Genomic DNA, 21,570 nt, shown 5'->3' on the forward strand with positions numbered 1-21,570 from the left:
TTCAGTGCATTATTATAGTGTAAAGTTCTATTTCATTGTAAAGTTCTAATCACCCATCACCTTTGAACTCCAATTGTAATCGACCTGACACCTCACAACCCAGATTTCGATAAGAAAGATAACTGCAAGACAAATCAAATGAGCCTAAACACAGTGGGTTTATTATGTGTAGTTTAGAAGTTGCTATTTTCGGTCTCCATCATCAGACCATCTCGATGGTACCATAAACATTGCATTGTCACCCAAGTTACATAAGTATGTCAAACACCTCAATTGGTCGCTAATAAGTGGTTGAAAATTGATTGTAAACATACAACATAATTATAATACAATAAATATACAATTACAAGTAACTACAATAGAAATATAATAACAGATTGCAATAAGTTTTTTTTTATAATTTTCATTTTAATACCCATAAGTTTTTTTTGTTAACGTTAGTTTATTATTGCATTGTCAGCAGATCTACATAGGTACCCACACAGAAAGTCGGTGAAAATCGACTTGCAAAATTTGACTTAAACAAACAAACATTGCAAGTTAATAAAAAGCTTGTAATAAATAAACTAATTTAAGCAGTTTAGGCAAGCTTATTTTTACTCTTTTCTGTACATTTATAAAATTCAGCTAGTGACAGCCCTAGACCCAGGCAAAATTGTGTCATTCAAGTTTCCAAAACACTGCCCAATATTGCCTAGTACGTTATTATGCTGAAATCATGTCCTTTTCTTGAAAATATTAAACCTACGGGAAATAGACAGTCTTTACTTACCCTGGGACGTTACCACTTCTCAAAAAACACCTTTTTCGTAGATAAAAATTCAAAAGTTGCGAGACACTAAAAAAATGTTGCCCCTCACGCCGACTTATGATACGTAACTGGCGGAGCAACAATGGAGTTACCATTGTAAAAATATGAAATATGTGTTGCCAGAATAATGAAAATTACTATCAAATGATAAAAAACAAGAAAAAACTAAGCAAATTCGAGAGATCGTAATTGAAATGAAATAGGCAAAATTGAGCTTAAATGGCAAAGTTGCAGCATTTTACGGTATGCAATACTTCTGTTCCATTGTGTAACGAAAATTTATAAGTGCATTATTAATCGTCATTTGTGTTTGCATATTATAGGAATAGGAATAAGAATTTGGGACTAGATTTGCTAGTACCTTTATAACTTACTTTACTCTTTGTCTTTAAACGAATAACCTGTCAAGGCGTCCTTATGAGCCCATCAACGTGTTCACTAGCCCCAATGCAAAATAATTGAGATTGTTTAAATATAACGATAGATATTTAAAAAAAAAGGGGCCCGCAATGTACTGTATTTTGTATTTAAGTACCTTTTGAATACATCAAACTAGTTTTTATGTTGCTGGATTCGTCGATCTATGAACTCAAAACAAAAACGGCCATTTTAACTTTGGACGCCTAGATTGAGGAATCCAGCAACGTAAAAACGATTATGATATATTCAAAAGGTACTTAAATACAAAATACAGTACGTAGCGGCCCCCTTTTGTAAATATCTATCGTTCAATTTAAATAATCACAATTATTTAGCAGTGGCGCTAGTGAGCACGTTGATGGGCTCTTATGGCAAGCGACAAAGCGGGACGAAATATAAGAGGTGTAACAACCATTATGTTAAATTTTAAAACTCATTATTTACCAAATTTAGTATAAAATTCAAACTTTTTTCCAATATAAAATAAAAGTCGAAGATACAGCGTAGCATTTATTAATAACATACAAAACGAGATAAAGAACAATATTCCAGGTACCCTAAATTAAAGAATATAGAAGTATCCTATAAATCTAGCTAAATTTATAAAAATGTGATTAAATATGTTTAAATTATATAATATGTACTAACAAAAAGAGCGTAATTAAGTATTTCTTCGTAAGTGCTAAATGACGAGCCGCTTAACTTCAAAGTCGGATAAATCCATCAATCGGAGTAGAATGACACTGATAGGATTCCTAAGCGGATCGAATGGATTTATCAGAGCTTGAAGTTAAGCGACACAAATAGTAGATAGATAGAATAGTATAGGACGAATTACATTTAAGTTCTCATAAAATGGCACAAAATTTCAAAAATATAATAAAAATAATTCAGTTCCAAATATTGGCAAGTATGAGGCAGTATTATTGAGTAAAAGGCACAGCTGGCAGCAGTTTTCCCTCGCAGCTGCCAAAGCCGATGCGTAGCTGACCGTTGTCGCAGTACCCACGAAGTACGACTGTGTCGCCATCTTGAAGGAACTTACGCTCTTGTCCGTTCAGCAAGCGGAGCGGCTTGGTGCCCTTCCAGGAGAGCTCTAACATGCTTCCGTACGAGTCCGGTGTCTGGAAATGTAATTATAATTAATTTCATATCGAAAAACTAGCCCACTACTAGTTGGACAAGACAATTTATATCTATGGATATAAATGGACCAAGATGCTTTCGTATGTCCGGCTGTTCGCCTCTAAAGGTCGCATTTTTCGTCTAATAGTAGTGGAATTTTATGAGCAGGTTCGATACTTATAAGGATTTTTTGTTGATTTCGTTTTTTTTTATTACGGCTTTGCGAAATTTGCGAGACATGAACAGGCGTACACCCGGGACTATAGATGTTTATATTACATATGTGATTTATAATTGAAAGTTGAAACATTGACGCAGATCCATTAGGAGCTCTAGTGACTTTGTTTACCATAAATAGTCATATTTGGCTGGTTACTTTGCTTTGTCTCTTAATTAGGCTACTTTAAACCCTACGATCGTGTTTCTTTTTTTATTATTATAGCAGAGTATGTACATATACTTACTTCCCCACTGATGGTTCCAGAGCCAAGCAAGTCTCCAGGCTTCAAGTTGCAGCCGGTGATCGTCTGCTGTGCCAGCTGCTGCTTTACAGTCCAGTACATGTATTTGAAGTTTGACCGGCAAATCGTTGTGTAAGCTGAGGATTCCTCCGCTGAAAAAAAAAACAATTATATAAATGGTTAGTATTAAGTTGTACTAGGATTTTTTATATTGAAGCTTTCATCGGACATTTTCTGCTTCTAGTTGCTAAGCGGGACAGCCTAATGCTTTTTCCTGTCCTCAGCAGATCGTATCCTGAAGAAGGATTGATATAATAACTCCTTATAGTAAAGTAAATATTTCAAACGTGTGAATATCTTTCACAAAAATAGTCTGATGGGGACCTCAGGGAACTTAATTTTAAGTCTATATTATTACAGACCTTACAGACATTATGTTACGTTTAAAGCAACTGCCATCGATTTAGAAATACTATAAATCAGTCCAACAAGACATCTCTTTCCGTCCCGTTCACATCAGCTGCATAAAAAAACTTTTCATAAATAGCTTCTTTCACTGTCTATAAGATTAATTTTTAAGCACTTACGCTTTAAATCCACTTCGAGCTTGATATCAAAGTTGAAGTTATCGTTGTGCTTGAGATACGGGAAGGGTTCAGGGTCCTGCGGGTAATTATCGCAGATGAAAGGCCGGAGCGCCTCCACCGTGACTATCCACGGCGATATGGTGGTGCCGAGGTTCTTTGCCGTGAAAGGCCCTAGAGGCACGTACTCCCATTTTTGAATGTCACGGGCTGGAAAAAGGTTTTTTTTTTTCAGATCGTCCTAGCCGCAAAATAAGCAAAGCTTGTGTTGTACTATGCATACTAGACGACGATATACTTACATACTTTTATAGATAAATACATATCTACTTATATACATAGAAAACAAACACCCATGACTCAGAAACAAATATCTATGTTCAATCATCACACAATAAATGCCCTTACATAAACTTACTGTGCCATCATGGACTTTAATTATTAAGCCATTAAGGATTTGAGCTAATATTGTGTTTAAATTTCAGCATTATGAAAATGTCCAATATATAGTAATCCGTGGAATAGGTACACTGTATGTTCAGCATACAGAACCTCTTGAACGATGAGGCCTCTAGAGTAAGTTACAATGTTAAGAACTCCTCGAATTTTCCCAAAAGCAAAGTCCTTACCACTCCAGTCATTCATAAGCACGAATCCAAAGATCCTGTCCTCTGCTTCCTGGGCAGTAACGCGTTGACCCAAGGCGGTGGGCGGGCCTCCGACGAAGCAGCCCATCTCCAGCTCGAAGTCCATGAGACGACACGGGCCGAAGTGCGGAGCGGCTCCTGTTAGATTCGAAAACCGGTCAATTGTATTGTAGTTCGATACTTCTTTATCATCAAATCGAAACCTCTTATAATTTCAACTAATTTCACAATATTGTGAAAAGATTACATTTGCTTACCTTCAACCGGCAATGTTTGTCCATATGGCCTAGTTATGGGTGTTCCTGAAACAACGATGGAGCTTGCCCGTCCGTGGTAACCCACCGGCAGGTATTTCCTGAAAATACAAAACAAAAGTGGTTCAATTTTCTCTTGTTTCCTGTGACTTTTTATTGAAATTTCCTAGAACTTTTCCAACTTTTTCGAATCTTTCCGCCACTCGCATACCTGTATTCAAACATCACCTAATGTGGCATCATAATCCACCATATAGAGTTTGTCCCGGCATTTTGCCATGGCTTACTTCGGGATCCTGGGAACCGCTCGGCAAATAAAGCCCTTGAATCAACACAGGCACAAGTTTCACAAAATCGACTGTTTTGTGACCCTGCAAAGCTGTTAAGTAATTCTAGTAGGTATATATAATATAACATACCAGTTGGGCATGAGCGCGTTCTCCTTGCTGCGGAACATGATGCCCACGTTGGTCGCGTGGTGGATGGACGAATAGAAGTCGGTGTAGTCACCGATTTCCACGGGAAGGTGCATCTTAACGAACCTCATCTGGACAGTGGGCCTGTAAACAATAAATACGTAGAAGTAAGGAATGGTTTTTTATCATAAATTATTTTTTTAATTAATTCAAGCATAGTACAGCGGTGGCAGCATGGTTCCATTTTTATCACCTGTCGCGATGCCCGTCATTCGCACTTACAAACTTGTTAGAATGTGACAGGCATGGTGATAAAGAGCCGACCATATTTTGACGACCTGTCTGGCCTAGTGGGTAGTGACCCTGCCTATGAAGCCGATGGTCCCGGGTTCAAATCCTGGAAAGGGCATTTATTCGTGTGATGAACATGGATATTTGTTCCTGAGTCATGGATGTTTTCTATGTATTTAAGTATTTATAAATATGTATATATTATATATATCGTTGTCTAAGTACCCGCAACACAAGCCTTATTGAGCTTACCGTGGGACTTAGTCAATTTGTGTAATAATATGTCCTATAATATTACATTAATATTACCCTACAGCATAGTAGTAGGCGTAGGCATAGTAGTACTCATCGAGGCGATTCTAACCATCCCAAACATATTGAGATTGTGTTGTTTAACATTGCTAATTATTGTGCAATATTTCTACTGAATTAATTTAAAAATATATAAATCTCTTAAAACACAGTACATAAGAAAATTAAATAATTTTAACAGTGTAGTTTTAATAGTTTCGGAAAAAAGTGGCTGTGACATACGGACGGACAGACAGACAGACATGACGAATCCATAAGGGTTCCGTTTTCTGCCATTTGGCTACGGAACCCTAAAAAGCAAAAAGTTGATTCCTATAAAGATTTCATGTTCATGCTTAATTGAAAAACGGACAGCGATTAACTGTTCTTAAATACTCGCGCAAATTAGGTACACTTAAGTATTTTCTGAAAACTCCCTAAAAAGCGTTTTAACTCCAGCTCTGGCTGCGCTGTCAAAATCGCTACCATCTTATCTTGGTCTGACTCTAAGTTGTTTTGCTTAACTTGACATTGTGAGAAACTATAGCCTATGGAAGGTAGAGGCAATGAACAAAACTCTCCTTGGGCAGAACTGTTGCAAAAGTGTCTGGCTGTCAGCTATAAATAGTTCTAAATTAAATCTCTCCAGAACCTAGCTAAGCTAAGAACCTAGGCGTTATTGACGGAGTGAAGTGCGCTGTCTAGGATTAATTTTTTTTCTCAAGTATCCTAGGTATTGTAGCGCCACCTATTTATGGTTTTTTGTCGGATATTTCTGGTACAAGGAGATTCTATTCCTTAACTCTACCTTCCATAGGAAGTACTATTATTAATTTTGGTATATGGAGTTTATGTTCCTTGCCACTACCTTCCATACTATAGTCGGCCAAATGACTTTGTCAGTAGACAAAAACACGCGAAATTCAATTTTTCTATGGGACGATAACCCTTCGCGCCTACATGTTTTGAATTCGCCGCTTTTTTCTACTGGCGGAAATGGCTTGACAGACTATACATACCGTTTACTGTGAGGACCTGTATGTAAAACGTTAGTTCTGATGAGTCTCTGGATAGTTTCCCTCGCTTCCAGCCAGTGTGCTCTGGTAAGGCCCATGAAAGCGTTGAGGCTCTCTTGCTGAAATTAGTAAGTACGCATTTTAATTAAAGCGCCAATTACATCCACACTTCCCGATTTCGGGCCTGATAATAGTTTTCGTTTCACGGAATATCAGCATATCGTTAACAATATTTGAAATGTTGTCTGATATCAGGCCTGATAAAGTGTGGATATAATTGGCAACTCGGAATTAAAACTGTTCCACCGGGGTTATTTAAAAGAGATACATTTATACAATTATAAGGATTGTGAATATACATCATACTATCCAATATTCTGCGCAATGCGCATGTGACCCCTATAACGGCAAGAGTGAGGGGATTATTACATGTATCCTTTCCCCGGACACTTTGCTATCGTGCTGCTAGGAGGGACAGTGAAACAACATATACCTTTCTCTATCCCTCTTACCAGAAAGTGCATTTGGCATCAAGTAGGGCGGTAAGTACACTTGCTTTCCACCACCGTGATCATCCGTGAGTATGTCGTCTACATATGGATACCTGCAATTTTATGGGTGTCACATGTGCGTTATCAACCCTAAAAATAGGATCATTATTAGGTATATTGTAGGTAGTATGAGAATGACACAGTAACGTATAAGTAGGTATCTATATTTGAGATTAGGTACAAATTAAAGATAAAATGTTTAAAAATGTCATTAATATCATTTCAATTCATTACGCAATTTGCAAAAGCCGGTAAACAACTTATTAACATACACGTTACTTTACCTTAAAAACATGTTGTTGATCCTTCAGAAGCGGCCCATCAAAGTAGTTAGCGATGTGATTTAAGTCTATAATAAGATCTCGATAAGCAACTCCAATATGTTTCACAGTTTCCTGCAACCACACATTACTTAAAAAAGCCTACCAAATAAAAAAGTTCATGACAAGTTCAATTTCAACAGCATCTAAAGACTTTCGAATTTAGTCGTGCTATAGAAAGTCAGAATAAAACAATACGAAAGGTCACATTCTTTATAGAAAACAAACTTACATTAAGAGGGCCGGTAAAGACGCCGTATGGAAGATTTTCTATGGGGAAATCATTAGGTTTGTCTGTGTTTCCTTCCATTTTAGATTTAAAGTATTTTTACTTGACTGTCTGCCCTGTTATATGGATGCAACTGTTTACACGTACTGATAGCAGTGGTGTAGGTTATAAAATGGCTTTATAGTGGGTTTGTCGGTATGGAAATAAGGTAAATGAGCCGGTTTATAGCAGCCGGGGGCTTGACTATAACTACTTTTATATATGGGAAGATTCTTGTCAAGGTCAATGTTAAGCACGCATAGTGATCGTATAAAAATGTTCACGGCTAAAGGTATTTTGTTGCTAGGCTAAGTTAAAGTGTAGCAAATACAGAAAGGAGTTATTTTACTTTACTTATTAGGAACTTTAATGTGAATATAAATATGTAGGTAAGTATATGTTATTTCCAAATTATGACCAATAGTAGGTATCATATTTTGGTCTTTAGACTACCTAGCTAATTATAATAGACATTATTTTATCGTATTATTCATATTTACATTTTACATACAATACATGTGTACCCCTCTACCCCTCCCCTAGGCCTTTGGTTTGGCGATATCAACTTTGAATGTAATTTCATTGCGTAACGCCGATATACCTTATAAATATATAGAAGTAATTTCGTTACACAATGGAAAAATCATGTTGACAAAATACTTAAGTACCAATAAACATGGTCCTTGAAACAGATCATCATGTTTGAATAGAATAGGTATATTAATGTTGATATTTCCAACCATCTTATTTTCCATAGAAAAAATTGCATAAAAAAATAATGATACATATATGGTCAAGAGACATACATAATCTTACGATAAGAAAGATACGAAGCGGTACAGTATAGAAGTGATACGGACTTTTACGCTGGTTCTTTTTCATTTCATTGGTCTGGCAAGGCAAAAATCAAAACGTCAAAAAAGTTAGGTTATTTAACTTGTTTATTTACAAAGTCAAATAGAAATTCGTATATCTAATAATGTTAAAAAACTATTTGGTATTAATATATTACAATTCATTCGGTATTTGAAGAAGCCAAGATGAGTCTAAAAGATTTTAAATTCTAAATCTGTTTGCGTTGCTTTTAGAAAGTAGGAGGATTTGGACACATACCTGATTTTACTGACAATTAAGAATTTTCTGCTTAAAAATGAGTACCAAACTAAGAATTTTTACAAGGATGATTTCCTCCGGTACGAGAGTGCCCCATGTTTGCATTGTTGGAGCGGGCCCCGCCGGTTTCTACGCGGCGATGCGCCTGACCAAGAAACTTGCCAACGTCCAAGTTGATATCATCGAGAAACTGCCTGTGCCCTTCGGACTAATCAGGTATGGAGTCGCCCCTGACCATCCAGAGGTCAAAAACGTCATTAACCAGTTCACAAAAGTCGCCCAACAGGACAACGTGAATTTTTATGGAAATATTACATTAGGTAAAGATGTAACATTGCCTCAATTAAGACAAAATTATGACGCTGTTTTATTGACGTATGGTGCTGAAGAAGATAAGGTGTTGGGTATTCAAAATGAGGATGCTAATAATGTGATTGCAGCAAGGAATTTTGTTGGATGGTACAACGGACTTCCCAGTGATAGGAACCTTCAAGTAGACTTATCTAATGAGACTGCTGCTATCCTCGGACAGGGCAATGTTGCACTAGATGTTGCTAGAATACTGCTGTCACCAATAGAAGAGTTAAAGAAAACAGACATAACACAACATGCACTTGATGCTTTAGCTGAATCTAAGATCAAAAACCTATATTTGATTGGACGTAGAGGTCCTTTGCAAGTAGCTTTTACAATTAAAGAATTACGAGAGCAGCTTAAGATGAAGGATTGTAGCACAATTTGGAGAGAGAGTGACTTTGTAGGAGTTGCAGATGTGGTAGCCAGTCTTCCTCGTCCACGTAAACGTCTGACGGAGCTTATGTTAAAATCATTAGAAGAAAACAAATTAAAGAAAGAAGACACAAATAGTAAGAGATTATATCCTATATTTTTACGAAGCCCTAATAAGTTTATAACTGATAAAGATAATGTATTAAAAGGAATAGAATTGTTTGAAAATAGATTATATGGAAATGGAACAAATGTTGAGGAGCAAAAGTGTGTTTCTACTAATGAAAAGGAGTTGCTAGATTGCGGTTTAGCTTTTAGAAGTATTGGGTACAAGAGTGTGAGTGTTGATGAGGATTTAGAGTTGCTTCCTCAAGGAATGGTGAATAATGATAATGGAAGAATTTTGGATGCCCATCCTAGGCTAGCAAAAATGTATGTTGCCGGATGGCTTGGAACCGGGCCTGTTGGCGTAATACTTCACACCATGGGCAATGCATTTCAAGTTGCTAACACAATGTGTGAAGATATTAGCAAGTTAGAGAATAGCAGATCAAGGGGTGGATTTAATGAACTTAAAAAAATATTGAGAAATGAAATAGTTGATTGGGAAGGCTGGAACAAAATTGATCAATATGAGATAGAGCAGGGCAAAAAAGTGGGAAAACCAAGGGAGAAAATTTGTGATGTTGCAAAAATGGTGGAAATTGCTTATTCTTGAAAATTGTATAGATTATTTGTATATAATGAATTTTATAAATGCAATAAAAATAGTTAACTTTAAACTTAGCCCTTATGTTGTTAGTTGGTAACTAAATCAATTTTATATATTATCAAAAATGTTATTATAAATATTTTTGTTGATAACAATTATATACAACATACCTGTGCTATTACAATAAAATCATATTTATAAAAAGAGTTATATAGTTTACATGATATGAGCCAAAGAGAATTTGAAATAGAGGTGGATTGTTAAAGAAAACCTTTTAGCCACAGTAAAATTTACTGCCATCTTTCGACACATGATTGAAACTTTTAGAACACCATTTGGATCCTTATTCTTTCACTGATATGTGTTAAATTTGTTAAATATCAAAAAGTGGCGCCATCTAATAGAGCAAAGGCCAAAGGTATGGCTTCATTGTTTCGAGCGATGGCGCCACAACCTTTAGCAAATGCCCGGAAAAATGGCGCCACTTTTTGATATTTAACACATCAGTGAAAGAATAAGGATCAAAGTCAAATGGCGTTCTAAAAGTTTTAATTATGTGTCGAAAGATGGCAGTAAATTTACTGTGGCTACAAAATTTACTTTGACAATCCACCTCTTTTTCAAATTCTTTTTGATATGAACACATATAGGTAATTATTTTGTACAGTCAAAAGATTTGCGACCCATTTTGTACCTTGTCAGTGACAATAATATGACGTCTCTAGCGACTTTCATGTTGTCAATGCGACAAGGTACGAAATGGGTCAAACAATACCATTCACATTTTTGACATGTCATGCGTTCTCATAATCTTTATTATCGTTCGTGCCGAACCAATCTGTGTATATTTTTGAACATTAGTCACAGAAAGGAAACTCTTGTACCTGCAAATCTTCAGAAAATTTGCGTTTGTACGAGACAATAGTAGACAATTTCATGGAATGCTCCGTACATGATTCTCACTGGCCCATTTAAAAATATTAACCCTGTATACTTGTTAAAAGGTTAGCAATGAAACTAAATATTATTTGCAAACATTTATTGCGAACTCCATTTTGAAAGTGGAAGACGCGACTACGCTTACGCTTAACTTAACAATATGTGCTTTATCCTCAACAATACCTACAATTCTCCAGTAAAAACTGTTTAAAATTGCTAAAATACATTCAGCTACAATTATTAATAATAAATTCCATGTCGAACATTCGTTTATTGTTAATTAATAGTTTATGGGCCTGTTTCACAATGTGCAAATATTGGATAGCTAATTAACAAATAAATTAACCGCAAAACATAGTACTGTATCTACCCGTTAAGCCTATTTGAAGATTGTGAAACGCCAACGATGACTTTATTCATCAGACAAGTGGCAAATAGCTTATACAAGACTTTACTTGGACATTGTAAAACAGGCCCTAAAACAAAAATCGTGTATTCATTTTCGTGATCAGGTCATCAGGCACTATCAGTTACTGGTATAGTATCATGATCAGTACACGATTTCATACAAGTTAATGAATGTCTTGGAAATTATAGCTTTTTAACTAACACGCCAACTCTTTATAATGTTATTTCAAAAATAAACCTTATAACAAAGTCCGAAGGTGGATTTCGGTTTGCAAGTTTAGTATGGAGTGATTGGAGAGACCACTGTTTTCAATTGACTGATAATACCTGACTCGATAAATAAAGATGATATAGATGCTGATTTGCGTGTGTTTACATCGAACTACAGCAACATATACTTAATTTTACATATAACAATGTTTATTCATAATTAATACGCGTCGTAATAGATGTAATGGAATCAGTAAATACTATACTGTAAACAACATTGACTTATAGGGCCAGTACAGCGGTGTCACGCACACGAATTTGAGCCAATCGTGCAGTCTAACGCCACAACGCGATTGGTTGATGAATTCTCATCACATGCGCGATTGGTAGTTGCGTTAGACTGCACGATTAGCTCGCACCATTCTTAGTGCCCGTAAGGCCCGTCCTTAGATATATATGTCAACGATAAACAAGCATTAATTACATTTAAAATACGTTAATAAAGCATAACTTGCAACATTGTGGTAAAAATGCATTAGCACATAATAAAATTTAACGAATGCACCGAAAATTCGGAGTTTAAATAAACATCATCAAAAAATATGTTGGCTCTATAATTTTAACTAAAGAGTTAAATTACACTATGCATTAAAATTCTAAACATATAATTACATCTTAATATTATGACGTAGTTATTTTGCTTGGTTTTAAAAGGAAATGGACATTAATAAATCCGTTTCCTACGTTAAGTTATTAAGTATTAAATTAAAAACATAGCAGGGGGCTATTGGAATATTTTTCATTTTTGTCACGTACCGGTACTGATAAATCCTAATACACTTCGGAAATAATAATCGCTTTGGTAAGAAAACTGACGTATGGAGTGAGCACACTTTGCTTCGGACTCTGGCCTTATTTAAATTTTTAAACATAAAAACGGAATTCAATATTTACATTTGAAGCGCCATCTGCATTTTTTTATGATAGGGAACGAGCAGACGAATCGCCTGATGGTAAGAGATTACCGTTACCCATGGACGCCCGCAGCACCAGAGGGGTGCCGGAATTTAAGCCGAGATTTAAGAATAAGATGGGAGTACGCTCTTTTCTTGAAGGTTTGTAGGTCTTATCGGTCCAGAAATACCGCAGGCGACAGTTCATTCCACAGTTTACCTATTCGAGACGGAAGTTTCTTGAGCACCTCTTGCTCACTGAAAATTGCTAATACCTATAATTGCTAATACTTTACCATCGCACACTTCCTCGTTATATGATTAGGATGGTATTATTTTGGCTTATTTTAGGCACTTTATAATAAGTAATGAAAACTGTATATTTTCCAACTAGATAACATAAGATTAAGATTATATTAGGCAGTTGTTAAATAAGAATTCAAGTAAATAGTTTACTATAGACATGGTTTAGAAGGGAAATAAAATAACATCACAATACAAATTACAGCTATGAATGATTTCAGTTTAACTGATATGTGACAATGATTTAAATCTAATAAAATACACACCTTGAATTTTAAGATTAGCACAGCAACAAGCGAATACTTATTAATGAAAACAAGCGACAGTAAAATTAGTCTTATGAACATATATTATATAGTATTATTTAATTTAATTATTTAGACTAAATTAATAAATGTAAAATAATATAAATATAACAAAAAGCTGCACTTATTTTAAACATATTGTATTTAGATGTACATTTATATTACCAGATTTTTTTGTGTTTTCTTTTCATATAAAAATTATACTAAATTCACGATTAGAACATTTTGACATCTCGTGTTGGATCATCTAAGTGTTGGTCTAATATGAAATGTATTATACCTACTTAATTATATTTCATTAAGTTCGGTACCGTAAATGAAGTATTCCACGGGTTTGACGGGTTGTCCCGTACGAGCGAATTTTATTTAGTGTATAAGAATTTTTTTGGGGTTTAATGCCGAAGATTATTTCTCTGGGCATATTTTTGTCACAGAAAAAGAAACTCCCATACCTGAAAATTTTCAGAAAACTCGCGTTTGTACGACAATGGTAGACAACTTCTTGGAATGCTCCAAATACGGGTTACATTAGCTCTAAGTGGTAAAATTTCTCAGCCATGGGAATCTATTGAATAAAGGTGCATCCAGATTTAGCGAAGTTTTGTTTGTTGGGGTTACTAGTACACACGGTGATGTCGATCTGGTGCAGGCTGGGTATAATGAGATTCAGCTTGCGTTGGTAGGGTTAGAGGCCGTGGGGTTGCGCTCCAAGTATGTTGGGTTACTTGGCAAGTACGCGTATCTACACAGAGTTGCATCGATCTGGTGCAGACTGGGGTTAATCAGCGTCAGCTTGCGTCGGTATGCTGGCCATGGGGTTGCGCTCTAAGTATATCGTGATTGGGATTACTTAGCAAGTATGTGCTTATCTACACAGGGTTACATTGATCTGGTGCAGACTGGGGATAATCAGCTCCAGCTTGCGTCGGTATGCTTGGTCGAAAGCCGTGAGGTTGCGCTACAAGTATGTTGGGGTTACTTAGCACATACACTTTTCTACACAGGGTGGCGTTGATCTTGTGCAGACTGCGGATGATGAGCTCCAGTTTGCGTCGGTAGGGTTGGACGGCATGTGGTTGCGCTCCAAGTATATCGTGATTGGGGTTACTTGGCAAGTATACACAAGGTCGCGTCGATCTGGTACAGACTGGGGATAATTAGCTTCAGCTTGCGTTGGTATGTTGGGTCGGAGGCCACGGGGTTGCACCCCAAGTATATCATGATTGGGATTACTTAGCAAGTATATGCTTATCTACACAGGGTGGCGTCGATCTGGTGCAGACTGGGGATAATCAGCTTCAGCTTGCGTCGGTAGGCAGGGTCCGAGGCCACGGGGTTGCGCTCCAAGTAAATTGTGATCAGTTTGTCGTTAGGCCGGAGACGTTCCACGTCTGCCCAGTCACCAATCTGATTGTCGTTTAGCTGAAATGAAAAAATGGTTTATTTTTACCCAATGATTTTTCAAAAGGGCTACCAGATTCGGTTCTGCTACGCGTAAATGGTCCGAGAAAACTTACCCTAACTTTTAAAAATATAACGATTAGTACCTTTATATAGTTCGTGTCATCCACGATGACGCGCAGATTTGTCAAATCTAACCTTCAATAACATGACAATACGAGTCAAAGCACGCGTCTTCGTGAATGACACGATCTATCATTAGGGAAAAATGTAGTCTGCGACAAAAAAAAAATAGGCAGTAACTCCAAAACAATTGACTCCACTTCTGTCCAGGATCAATAGTTGTTTTTTCACTTTTTTACAGATCTCATTTGAATGGCCAAGCCAAACACATCGTAGAAATTGATTCACGATAACACAGACCAATTGACCTAGAGTTCGCCATTTTTATTACGTTACAACAATTTTACTAAGACAACCGACCCTTGGTTCGACAAAGTCGTATATGTCATCTATACTCACTGTGAGATGAACCGTTGTTCTACTAACACGAACGATTAATTGAAGAAAGGAATTAGGTCGATTGAAGTCACGAGACAGCGAGAAACGGAATTGAGTTGAAGTTTGGAGTGCAAATATCGATGAATGTACTTACAGCTATTACTATAACTACTAAATAAAAAAAAACCTCCGCTATATGCCAACAAAATACATTTTATGCGAAAAATGCTTTACATTGTTAATTCAGATCACGAGACGGCAGACCCGCCAACACGCACGGTCGAAACAATAGTACAGTCAGCATCAAAAGTAGCGGTTGAAACAACGCGTCAAAAGTATCTGATATTCCGGATAACTTTTCTATTAATAGATACATTCTTAGTTGTTCTATATTAAATTAAGACATCACTTTTTGTTAAGCTGTCACAGAATGTTAGATACTTATGAAGCGTTATTTGATCCGCTACTTTTGATGCTGACTGTACATTGTGCAACGAGGGGGGCGAAGGGAATTAAAGACTCGTGTAACAATATTCTTACCCCCGGAGTTACACACAATGTTTTCCATCAGACTTGCGAAAAAAAAAACTAAATTTTAAGCAAAAAAATTCCTAAAATGTGGTTTCAAACATTCGTCCGCCATATTGTCATGTTTTGACAGCTTATGCATCGAAGGCGCAGACCTATCCGACATTCAACCACAATTGAAGATTGTGTAAAATGATTTTAGAAGGCTATTAAATTAATCAAATTAAATATTTTTAAACATGAACAATAATACTTAAATATATACGTAAAACTCATTTATACCTACTTACAAGAGAGGTATGGGCATTGTGAATGTCATCTCGCTTTGTGTGATCAGTTGATGACATTCCAGATCTAGAGCAGAGCCCAACTGGGGAAGTACCTCCACCTTACAGAAAATCGCAGCCAAATAACACTAGACCCTACTCATACTGTTGTGTTCCTGCCGGTGAGTAAGGTTGCCAGAGCTCAACGAGGGGTGGGAGGGGGTTAGGGTCGGCAACGCGCATGTAACTCCTCTGGAGATGCAGGTGTACATAGGCTACGGATACTGCTTCCTATCAGGCGGGCCGTATGCTTGTTTGCCACCGACGTAGTATAAAAAAAAAAACTTAATTCGTATGAATTGGTAACAAATAAAAAAAGGTATAACTCCCTAGGGAGTTACACTTTTTTTACAATCCATAACTCCCGCGGGAACAATATAGGCCTTTGTCCTTCTATACACCTGCATGACATAAGATCTTTTTCGAGCAAGTGTGATGAAAATGAACAAAAGTGTGAAAGATTACTCACCCACAACTCTTCCAGCTCAATCATATGCGTCAAGTTATCAATCGAAGTGAGTCTGTTCTGCGCCAAGTCCAACGTCTGTAGATTACTCAAATTCTCCAACCCCTCGATCTTCTCAATGCCATTCTCCGACAAATACAGCTGATCGAGGTTCACCAGCGGTTCCAAGTTCTCCATTTTGGTGATGCGGTTGCTTTGGAGGACGAGGATCGAGAGCTCTGCGAAGGATTCTAAGCCCTGGATTTTGGTGATTTTGTTCTTGCCGAGGTAGAGTTGCCGGAGGTTGACTAGGCCGTCGAGGTTTTTTATTTCCTGTAAATAATATTCTATTATGTAAAATGAATGAATTAGTCCTAGCGGTACGCCCCGGAATTTAGTAAAATCATGCAAATGGTGAAAAAGTATGGAAATGTTATGGATCTTTAGGCCATTTTAATCAATTTGACCCATAGAACCAAAAAAAGGAAAGGAGTTATGACACTTAATATGAAGTTTTTTTTTATGGATTGTTTTTTTTTTGTATAGAAACCGATTTTCATGCTTTTAACACAATTTGTAGCGTTTTTTGGCGTACCGCTTGCAATGAATGACAGCAGTATCTAAATTTTATGAGGCCATGTTTTCTTAATGTATGATGCCTGAAATACACCTGATCGCGTTCTATAAATGGCATGTAAATGTAAGCTCTTATGTTAATGGCACCAATCAAATGTCCCATACATTTAAGAGAACATTTGGAGTATTTTTGATATTTCACCGGCATCTGTAAAATTTCTACCACTTTATGCTTGAAAAGTTGGATGTCCAATTCGTCTTTTATGTTTTCTATTGAATGAAAGCTACTGCAATTGGTTTCAATATTATTAACCAATTAAAACTATGATTTTTTTCTCCAGTCATAGCATGTATGGTTTTCAAACTAACAAATATCAATGAAAAATTTATACTTAAGCAGCTGTTTGGGTCTTGTTTACGGTAAAATGTTGCCAGCGATTAAAAACTGATGGTAAATATTAGTTTTACAGGATTTGTCCATACCATCCCATTACAAGTGCCTGTTCAATTATAGGGGTGTTTACTATATGTGTCTTAAGTAGCTTTTTCACTTAGTGTTCTGAGCAAACATTTTGTTTAGAGCAAATGTTTGCTCTTGCTATTTACTATTGAAGCACCTGGGGGCCTACCGCGCAAACCGAAATTCGCAAATTGCGGGGATCTTTCTCTTTTACTCTTAGTAAGACGTAATTAGAGTGACAGAGAAAAATGCCCGTAATTGACGAATTTCGATTTTCCCGGAAGCCGCCCTGTATCCATTCACCGAACGAACGAACGATTGTTCGCTGAAAACTATTCAGAGCACCAAGTGAGAACGCGGCTTTACAAACACCCACGGAATAAACTTAAGGTTATAGACCTTTATAAAAACGTGACCTTGATTTTAGTAAAAACCTTTTGTCACAATTGATGATTCATCTTTTTTTTACATTTGCATAGGCAGGGTCGTTGACTCTTCGAACAATACCGGCTTCCGACACGTCGGAAGGGAGGAGCTCAAACGATATCTTACCGTACAAATCTATCTGCCACTTTTTGCGGGGGGAAATGTGCACACAGTCGCACTTCTCACTGCTGTGCTTCAAAGTGCTTGTGGCCTAGCCGTAAGAGAGTGCGACTTACAATCCGGAGGACGCGGGTTCAAAACCCGGTTCGTACCAATGAGTTTATCGGAACTTATGTACAATATATCATTTTGTATTTACCAGTCGCTTTTCGGTGAAGGAAAACATTGTGAGGAAACCGGACAAATTCCAATAAGGCCTAGTTTACCCTCTGGGTTTAAAGGTCAGATGGCTGTCGCTGTCGTAAATACTAGTTCCTACGCCAATTCTCGGGATTAGTTGTCAAGTGGACCCCAGGCTCTAATGAGCCGTGGCAAAAAATGCCGCCGGGACAGGGCGAGGAAGAAAAAAGTCGCACTTCTCACTCACAACATACAAAATCCAATCTGTAATAATGACACAAATACATAAAAAATGACACGTCAAAGACAAATCTTGCACACCTTGATCTCTTTTTGTGTACGGTGTGTTGGGCATGTGCTTCGCCAGAAGTGCGAATGCCGACTCCCTTCGCGGTGTTGCTTGAAGAAGTGACTAGATAAAGTGGCCATTGTAAACTTTGTATATTAGGTACAACTACAACCACAGATCAGGACCTCGTCAACTACAAGAACTACAAGATGGAGCTTAGTCATCACACTGATGCAAATTAGCACGTCGCTCCGGTGTATGAGCGTGACAGCGATATGTGATTTGTAGGATAGCGTGCGAATCCGCATTCAATGTGAAGACCGCCTTATAAAACAATACACGGTCAACGTAATACACATAAGTCCTTCTGTACTAGTTTAGTGCGGGGTATGGGAGCCCAACCGCTTATTTCAGTACTGTTGTTTGGTAGGATATTAACATTGTACCTTTGTGGGTGACCTTACTCTCTTCTTCGTTAGGGGTAATGTGTTGTCACTACAGTTGGTTATTCTCACTAAGTGCTGAGATCTTTTTCCTTATCTGTTTCCAGTGGTAACAAGTTTTGACAAAAAATTGCAAAACTTGTTACCACACTACATGCATTGGTAGTAACTATTCTCATGGTAACAACTAGTCGGGATAACCCCTACAGTCTATGATGTTAATCTTACCCTGATCCGATTATCTCCCAGCTCCAACATCTCGAGTCGAGTGAGGTGATTCACATTCTTGATTTCAGTGATCTTGTTTGAGCTGAGATAGAGCTTGGTTAGCTTTGTGAGGTTGTCCAGGCCTTGGATCTCTTTGATGCGGTTGAAGGACAGATCTAGTAATCTGGAATGGTGTAGAACATTTTATAATCCATATATGTGTATTTTTCACCAAGTATCAAGATTTAAAAGGTGGGTGGAGGGCAATAAAATAGAAGTAACACTCGCATTCAATTTGACATGAACATTCAAGTAACATATAATAGTAACAAAATATGTATGTCTTGTACACATATTGAAATGTCTTTTAATTGAATAACACTTTTGGAAAAATGGTCACAGCAAATATGTAACAATTATGACAACATGTCTTGTACTAGTTTTTATTGGTAGAACTTGTAATACAATAAGAGTGAGTGGAAGTTTGACATACAAAACTTATAAGTCCGCCATATACTTCTACATTAGTCCGACTTTTGCTTAAATCTAATTCTAGTGACAGGATTCAGGAGGGATTCTCTCGGAACTCCTCAAATGATATGCTATGAAACTGCTTACTTTGTTTATTGTTTAATCCAGTACTGAGTAGAGACAAATGGAATTAATAAAATTACACCTACAAAAAGTAACAGTGCAGATAAGATTTACACATTTAGAATGGCATGTCTGTGTGTGTAGCTTCTTAGTATAGTATGCCTAGATGTAATGTAGTGTAGGGATGCCCGGCCAGAAACAGGCAGGCTGTTAATCACGTGTTGCGTTCATTCAAACCAATTGCCTGAGGTAGGAGCTGCAGGTTACTGTCCCGGTGGCATTCCGACACTATTCTCCTTATATATAGTATGCCTATACTCAAACTATCACTTATTCGAGGTTAACAAGCATCATACATAAATATGTACTCCATGATAGTGATCTGGTTGCCATACAGCTCCTACTCCAGTGAGGTGATGTTTGTGAGCCCTTTCTATCTTCTTTGTCAGCTATACAGTGTGTGTTTGGCTTTTCCTTATGGAATACTTGTACCTAAACAACAAACTACCACTTACTCGAGGTTGACAAGTGTCTCCATGTTCTCCATAACTGTGATCTGGTTGTCATACAGCTCCAACTCTACTAACGTGGTTAAGTTGGTGAGCCCTTCTATCTTCTTTATGAGGTTCCAGCGGAGGTAGAGCCTGTATTAAGCAAGTATAAATTATTTGTTCAGAACTAAAACACTACTTTAGGGGAAACAATAATGTTTGATGCTCTTGCTGTCAACATTTTAATCTCATTTTTTGTAACAACAAATATTAAAGCATAATAAAGGCGGGATTGCAGAGTGCAGCACTGTTCGGCACAAGCATATTCAGCGCAAATATTCAAAACAAAAATGCTTGTGCCGCACACTGGTGGAATCCCACCTTAGCAACAACAAATACAAAAATATCACTTTGTGTTTTTATTCAGTTTTTTATTTGTTACAGTGGCCATAGAAATAAACACTTTGTGACATTCTCCATTAACTATCTACAGCCCACTGAGCAACATACAGCTTAGTTTTTTTTATAGGAACTCTACGAATGACATTAAAACCTGTTTACTAAAATATTTCACAATCCTATTGTTGTAATATATCAACACCTCATTTATCTAAAACAAGTGCTTAAAAGGTTTAATACAGTTACATACAATTGAATAACATTACCCTTCTCTATAAATATCACTTTAGTTTATATTGAGCTATACATAGTTCCCTTCTTCAGATAATAACAACAGAAACCTGTTTCATTACCAAACAATGACTCATTGAAGATCAGGAAAATTTATATATCTGATCAAATATTGAAGTACAAACAAAACATATTTTGTAGTCGAAATTAGAATTGCAGGATAAATTACCTTTCTAACCGTCGCAAGTCCTCAAGGTTTTCAATTTTTCCAATCCTGCCATGGTTCAAGTCGAGTTCCTTAGTGAGTTCGTTTACGACAATGATTTCTTGAGTGTCCTCTTCCGCGGCTGGCGGCGTCGGTGGAGGTGGCGGGGACGCCTCCTCGCACCGCTCATCGTCTTTTTCAGGAGTTACAGCCTCGGTCTTAGGCTTAGATTCAACATTGTCTGCGAAAAACAATGCATATGTACTTACAACTACTACTACATACAACAAGTACACTGAACACACTGTTTATAAATAACACCTTACCTGCCATTGTTCCTGCGGTATGCGGTTTGTTTCTGGATCCGAAGGTTTATTTATGAACAAAATCAATAGCCGATACGAGAACTAATTATAAACCGGCACGATATATCCACAAAACGTAAATCGTGATTTCCTCGAGAAACGTCAAATGTCGTCATTGTAAATGTCAAAAAATTGGGTCAGACTGTCTTAGTAACCATTTAAACCTCTGTTCTTTAACTGTATTCTACATCCGAAAATAGTTTTTTAAGGATGCGAAACGACCCCACAGATGTCACTTTGACGTTTGCCATTTTAC

The 21,570-nt window shown here is 37.1% G+C and overlaps 3 protein-coding genes across 4 annotated transcripts; 1 reads left to right on the top strand and 2 right to left on the bottom strand.

Annotated features, from left to right (window-relative positions):
- Nucleotides 1–1,728: 1,728 nt before the first annotated feature.
- On the bottom strand, nt 1,729–7,666 carry LOC133526584 (fumarylacetoacetase). Of its 2 annotated transcripts, XM_061863269.1 has the most exons (9): nt 7,420–7,666; nt 7,152–7,262; nt 6,320–6,435; nt 4,722–4,862; nt 4,306–4,403; nt 4,031–4,186; nt 3,405–3,611; nt 2,821–2,969; nt 1,729–2,355 (listed from the first exon to the last, which is right to left on the bottom strand). In XM_061863269.1, exons 1-9 carry the CDS (start codon nt 7,495–7,497, stop codon nt 2,155–2,157), a joined length of 1,257 nt encoding a protein of 418 aa, XP_061719253.1. In that variant the 5' UTR covers nt 7,498–7,666; the 3' UTR covers nt 1,729–2,154. The 2 variants fall into 2 exon arrangements, with proteins under 2 accessions (XP_061719253.1, XP_061719254.1); XM_061863270.1 differs by lacking the exons at nt 7,152–7,262; nt 7,420–7,666 and adding an exon at nt 6,829–6,855.
- Nucleotides 7,667–7,711: 45 nt separating this feature from the next.
- LOC133526582 (NADPH:adrenodoxin oxidoreductase, mitochondrial) lies at nt 7,712–11,213 on the top strand. The gene is made up of 2 exons (XM_061863267.1): nt 7,712–7,844; nt 8,544–11,213. Exon 2 carries the CDS (start codon nt 8,606–8,608, stop codon nt 10,013–10,015), a length of 1,410 nt encoding a protein of 469 aa, XP_061719251.1. The 5' UTR covers nt 7,712–7,844; nt 8,544–8,605; the 3' UTR covers nt 10,016–11,213.
- On the bottom strand, nt 11,034–21,570 carry LOC133526586 (protein phosphatase 1 regulatory subunit 7). The gene is made up of 6 exons (XM_061863271.1): nt 21,276–21,570; nt 20,974–21,190; nt 20,139–20,267; nt 19,051–19,213; nt 16,353–16,661; nt 11,034–14,549 (listed from the first exon to the last, which is right to left on the bottom strand). Exons 1-6 carry the CDS (start codon nt 21,280–21,282, stop codon nt 14,376–14,378), a joined length of 999 nt encoding a protein of 332 aa, XP_061719255.1. The 5' UTR covers nt 21,283–21,570; the 3' UTR covers nt 11,034–14,375.

This window comes from Cydia pomonella, chromosome 16 (genome assembly GCF_033807575.1).
Source record: "Cydia pomonella isolate Wapato2018A chromosome 16, ilCydPomo1, whole genome shotgun sequence".
In the NCBI taxonomy this organism is placed as follows: Eukaryota; Metazoa; Arthropoda; class Insecta; order Lepidoptera; family Tortricidae; genus Cydia; species Cydia pomonella.

Bases quoted from the DNA above. Each gene is read 5' to 3' on its own strand.
- LOC133526584 (XM_061863269.1), bottom strand. From the start codon at position 7,497: ATGGAAGGAAACACAGACAAACCTAATGATTTCCCCATAGAAAATCTT. The intron at 4,404-4,721 runs GTATGTTATATT...TTGTATTTTCAG, and splicing joins AACGCGCTCATGCCCAACTG to GAAATACCTGCCGGTGGGTT. The intron at 3,612-4,030 runs GTAAGGACTTTG...ACCTTTTTCCAG, and splicing joins GCTTATGAATGACTGGAGTG to CCCGTGACATTCAAAAATGG.
- LOC133526582 (XM_061863267.1), top strand. From the start codon at position 8,606: ATGAGTACCAAACTAAGAATTTTTACAAGGATGATTTCCTCCGGTACG.
- LOC133526586 (XM_061863271.1), bottom strand. The intron at 20,268-20,973 runs GTAATTTATCCT...TGCTTAATACAG, and splicing joins GACTTGCGACGGTTAGAAAG to GCTCTACCTCCGCTGGAACC. The intron at 14,550-16,352 runs GTGAGTAATCTT...TTTTCATTTCAG, and splicing joins TTGAGCTGGAAGAGTTGTGG to CTAAACGACAATCAGATTGG.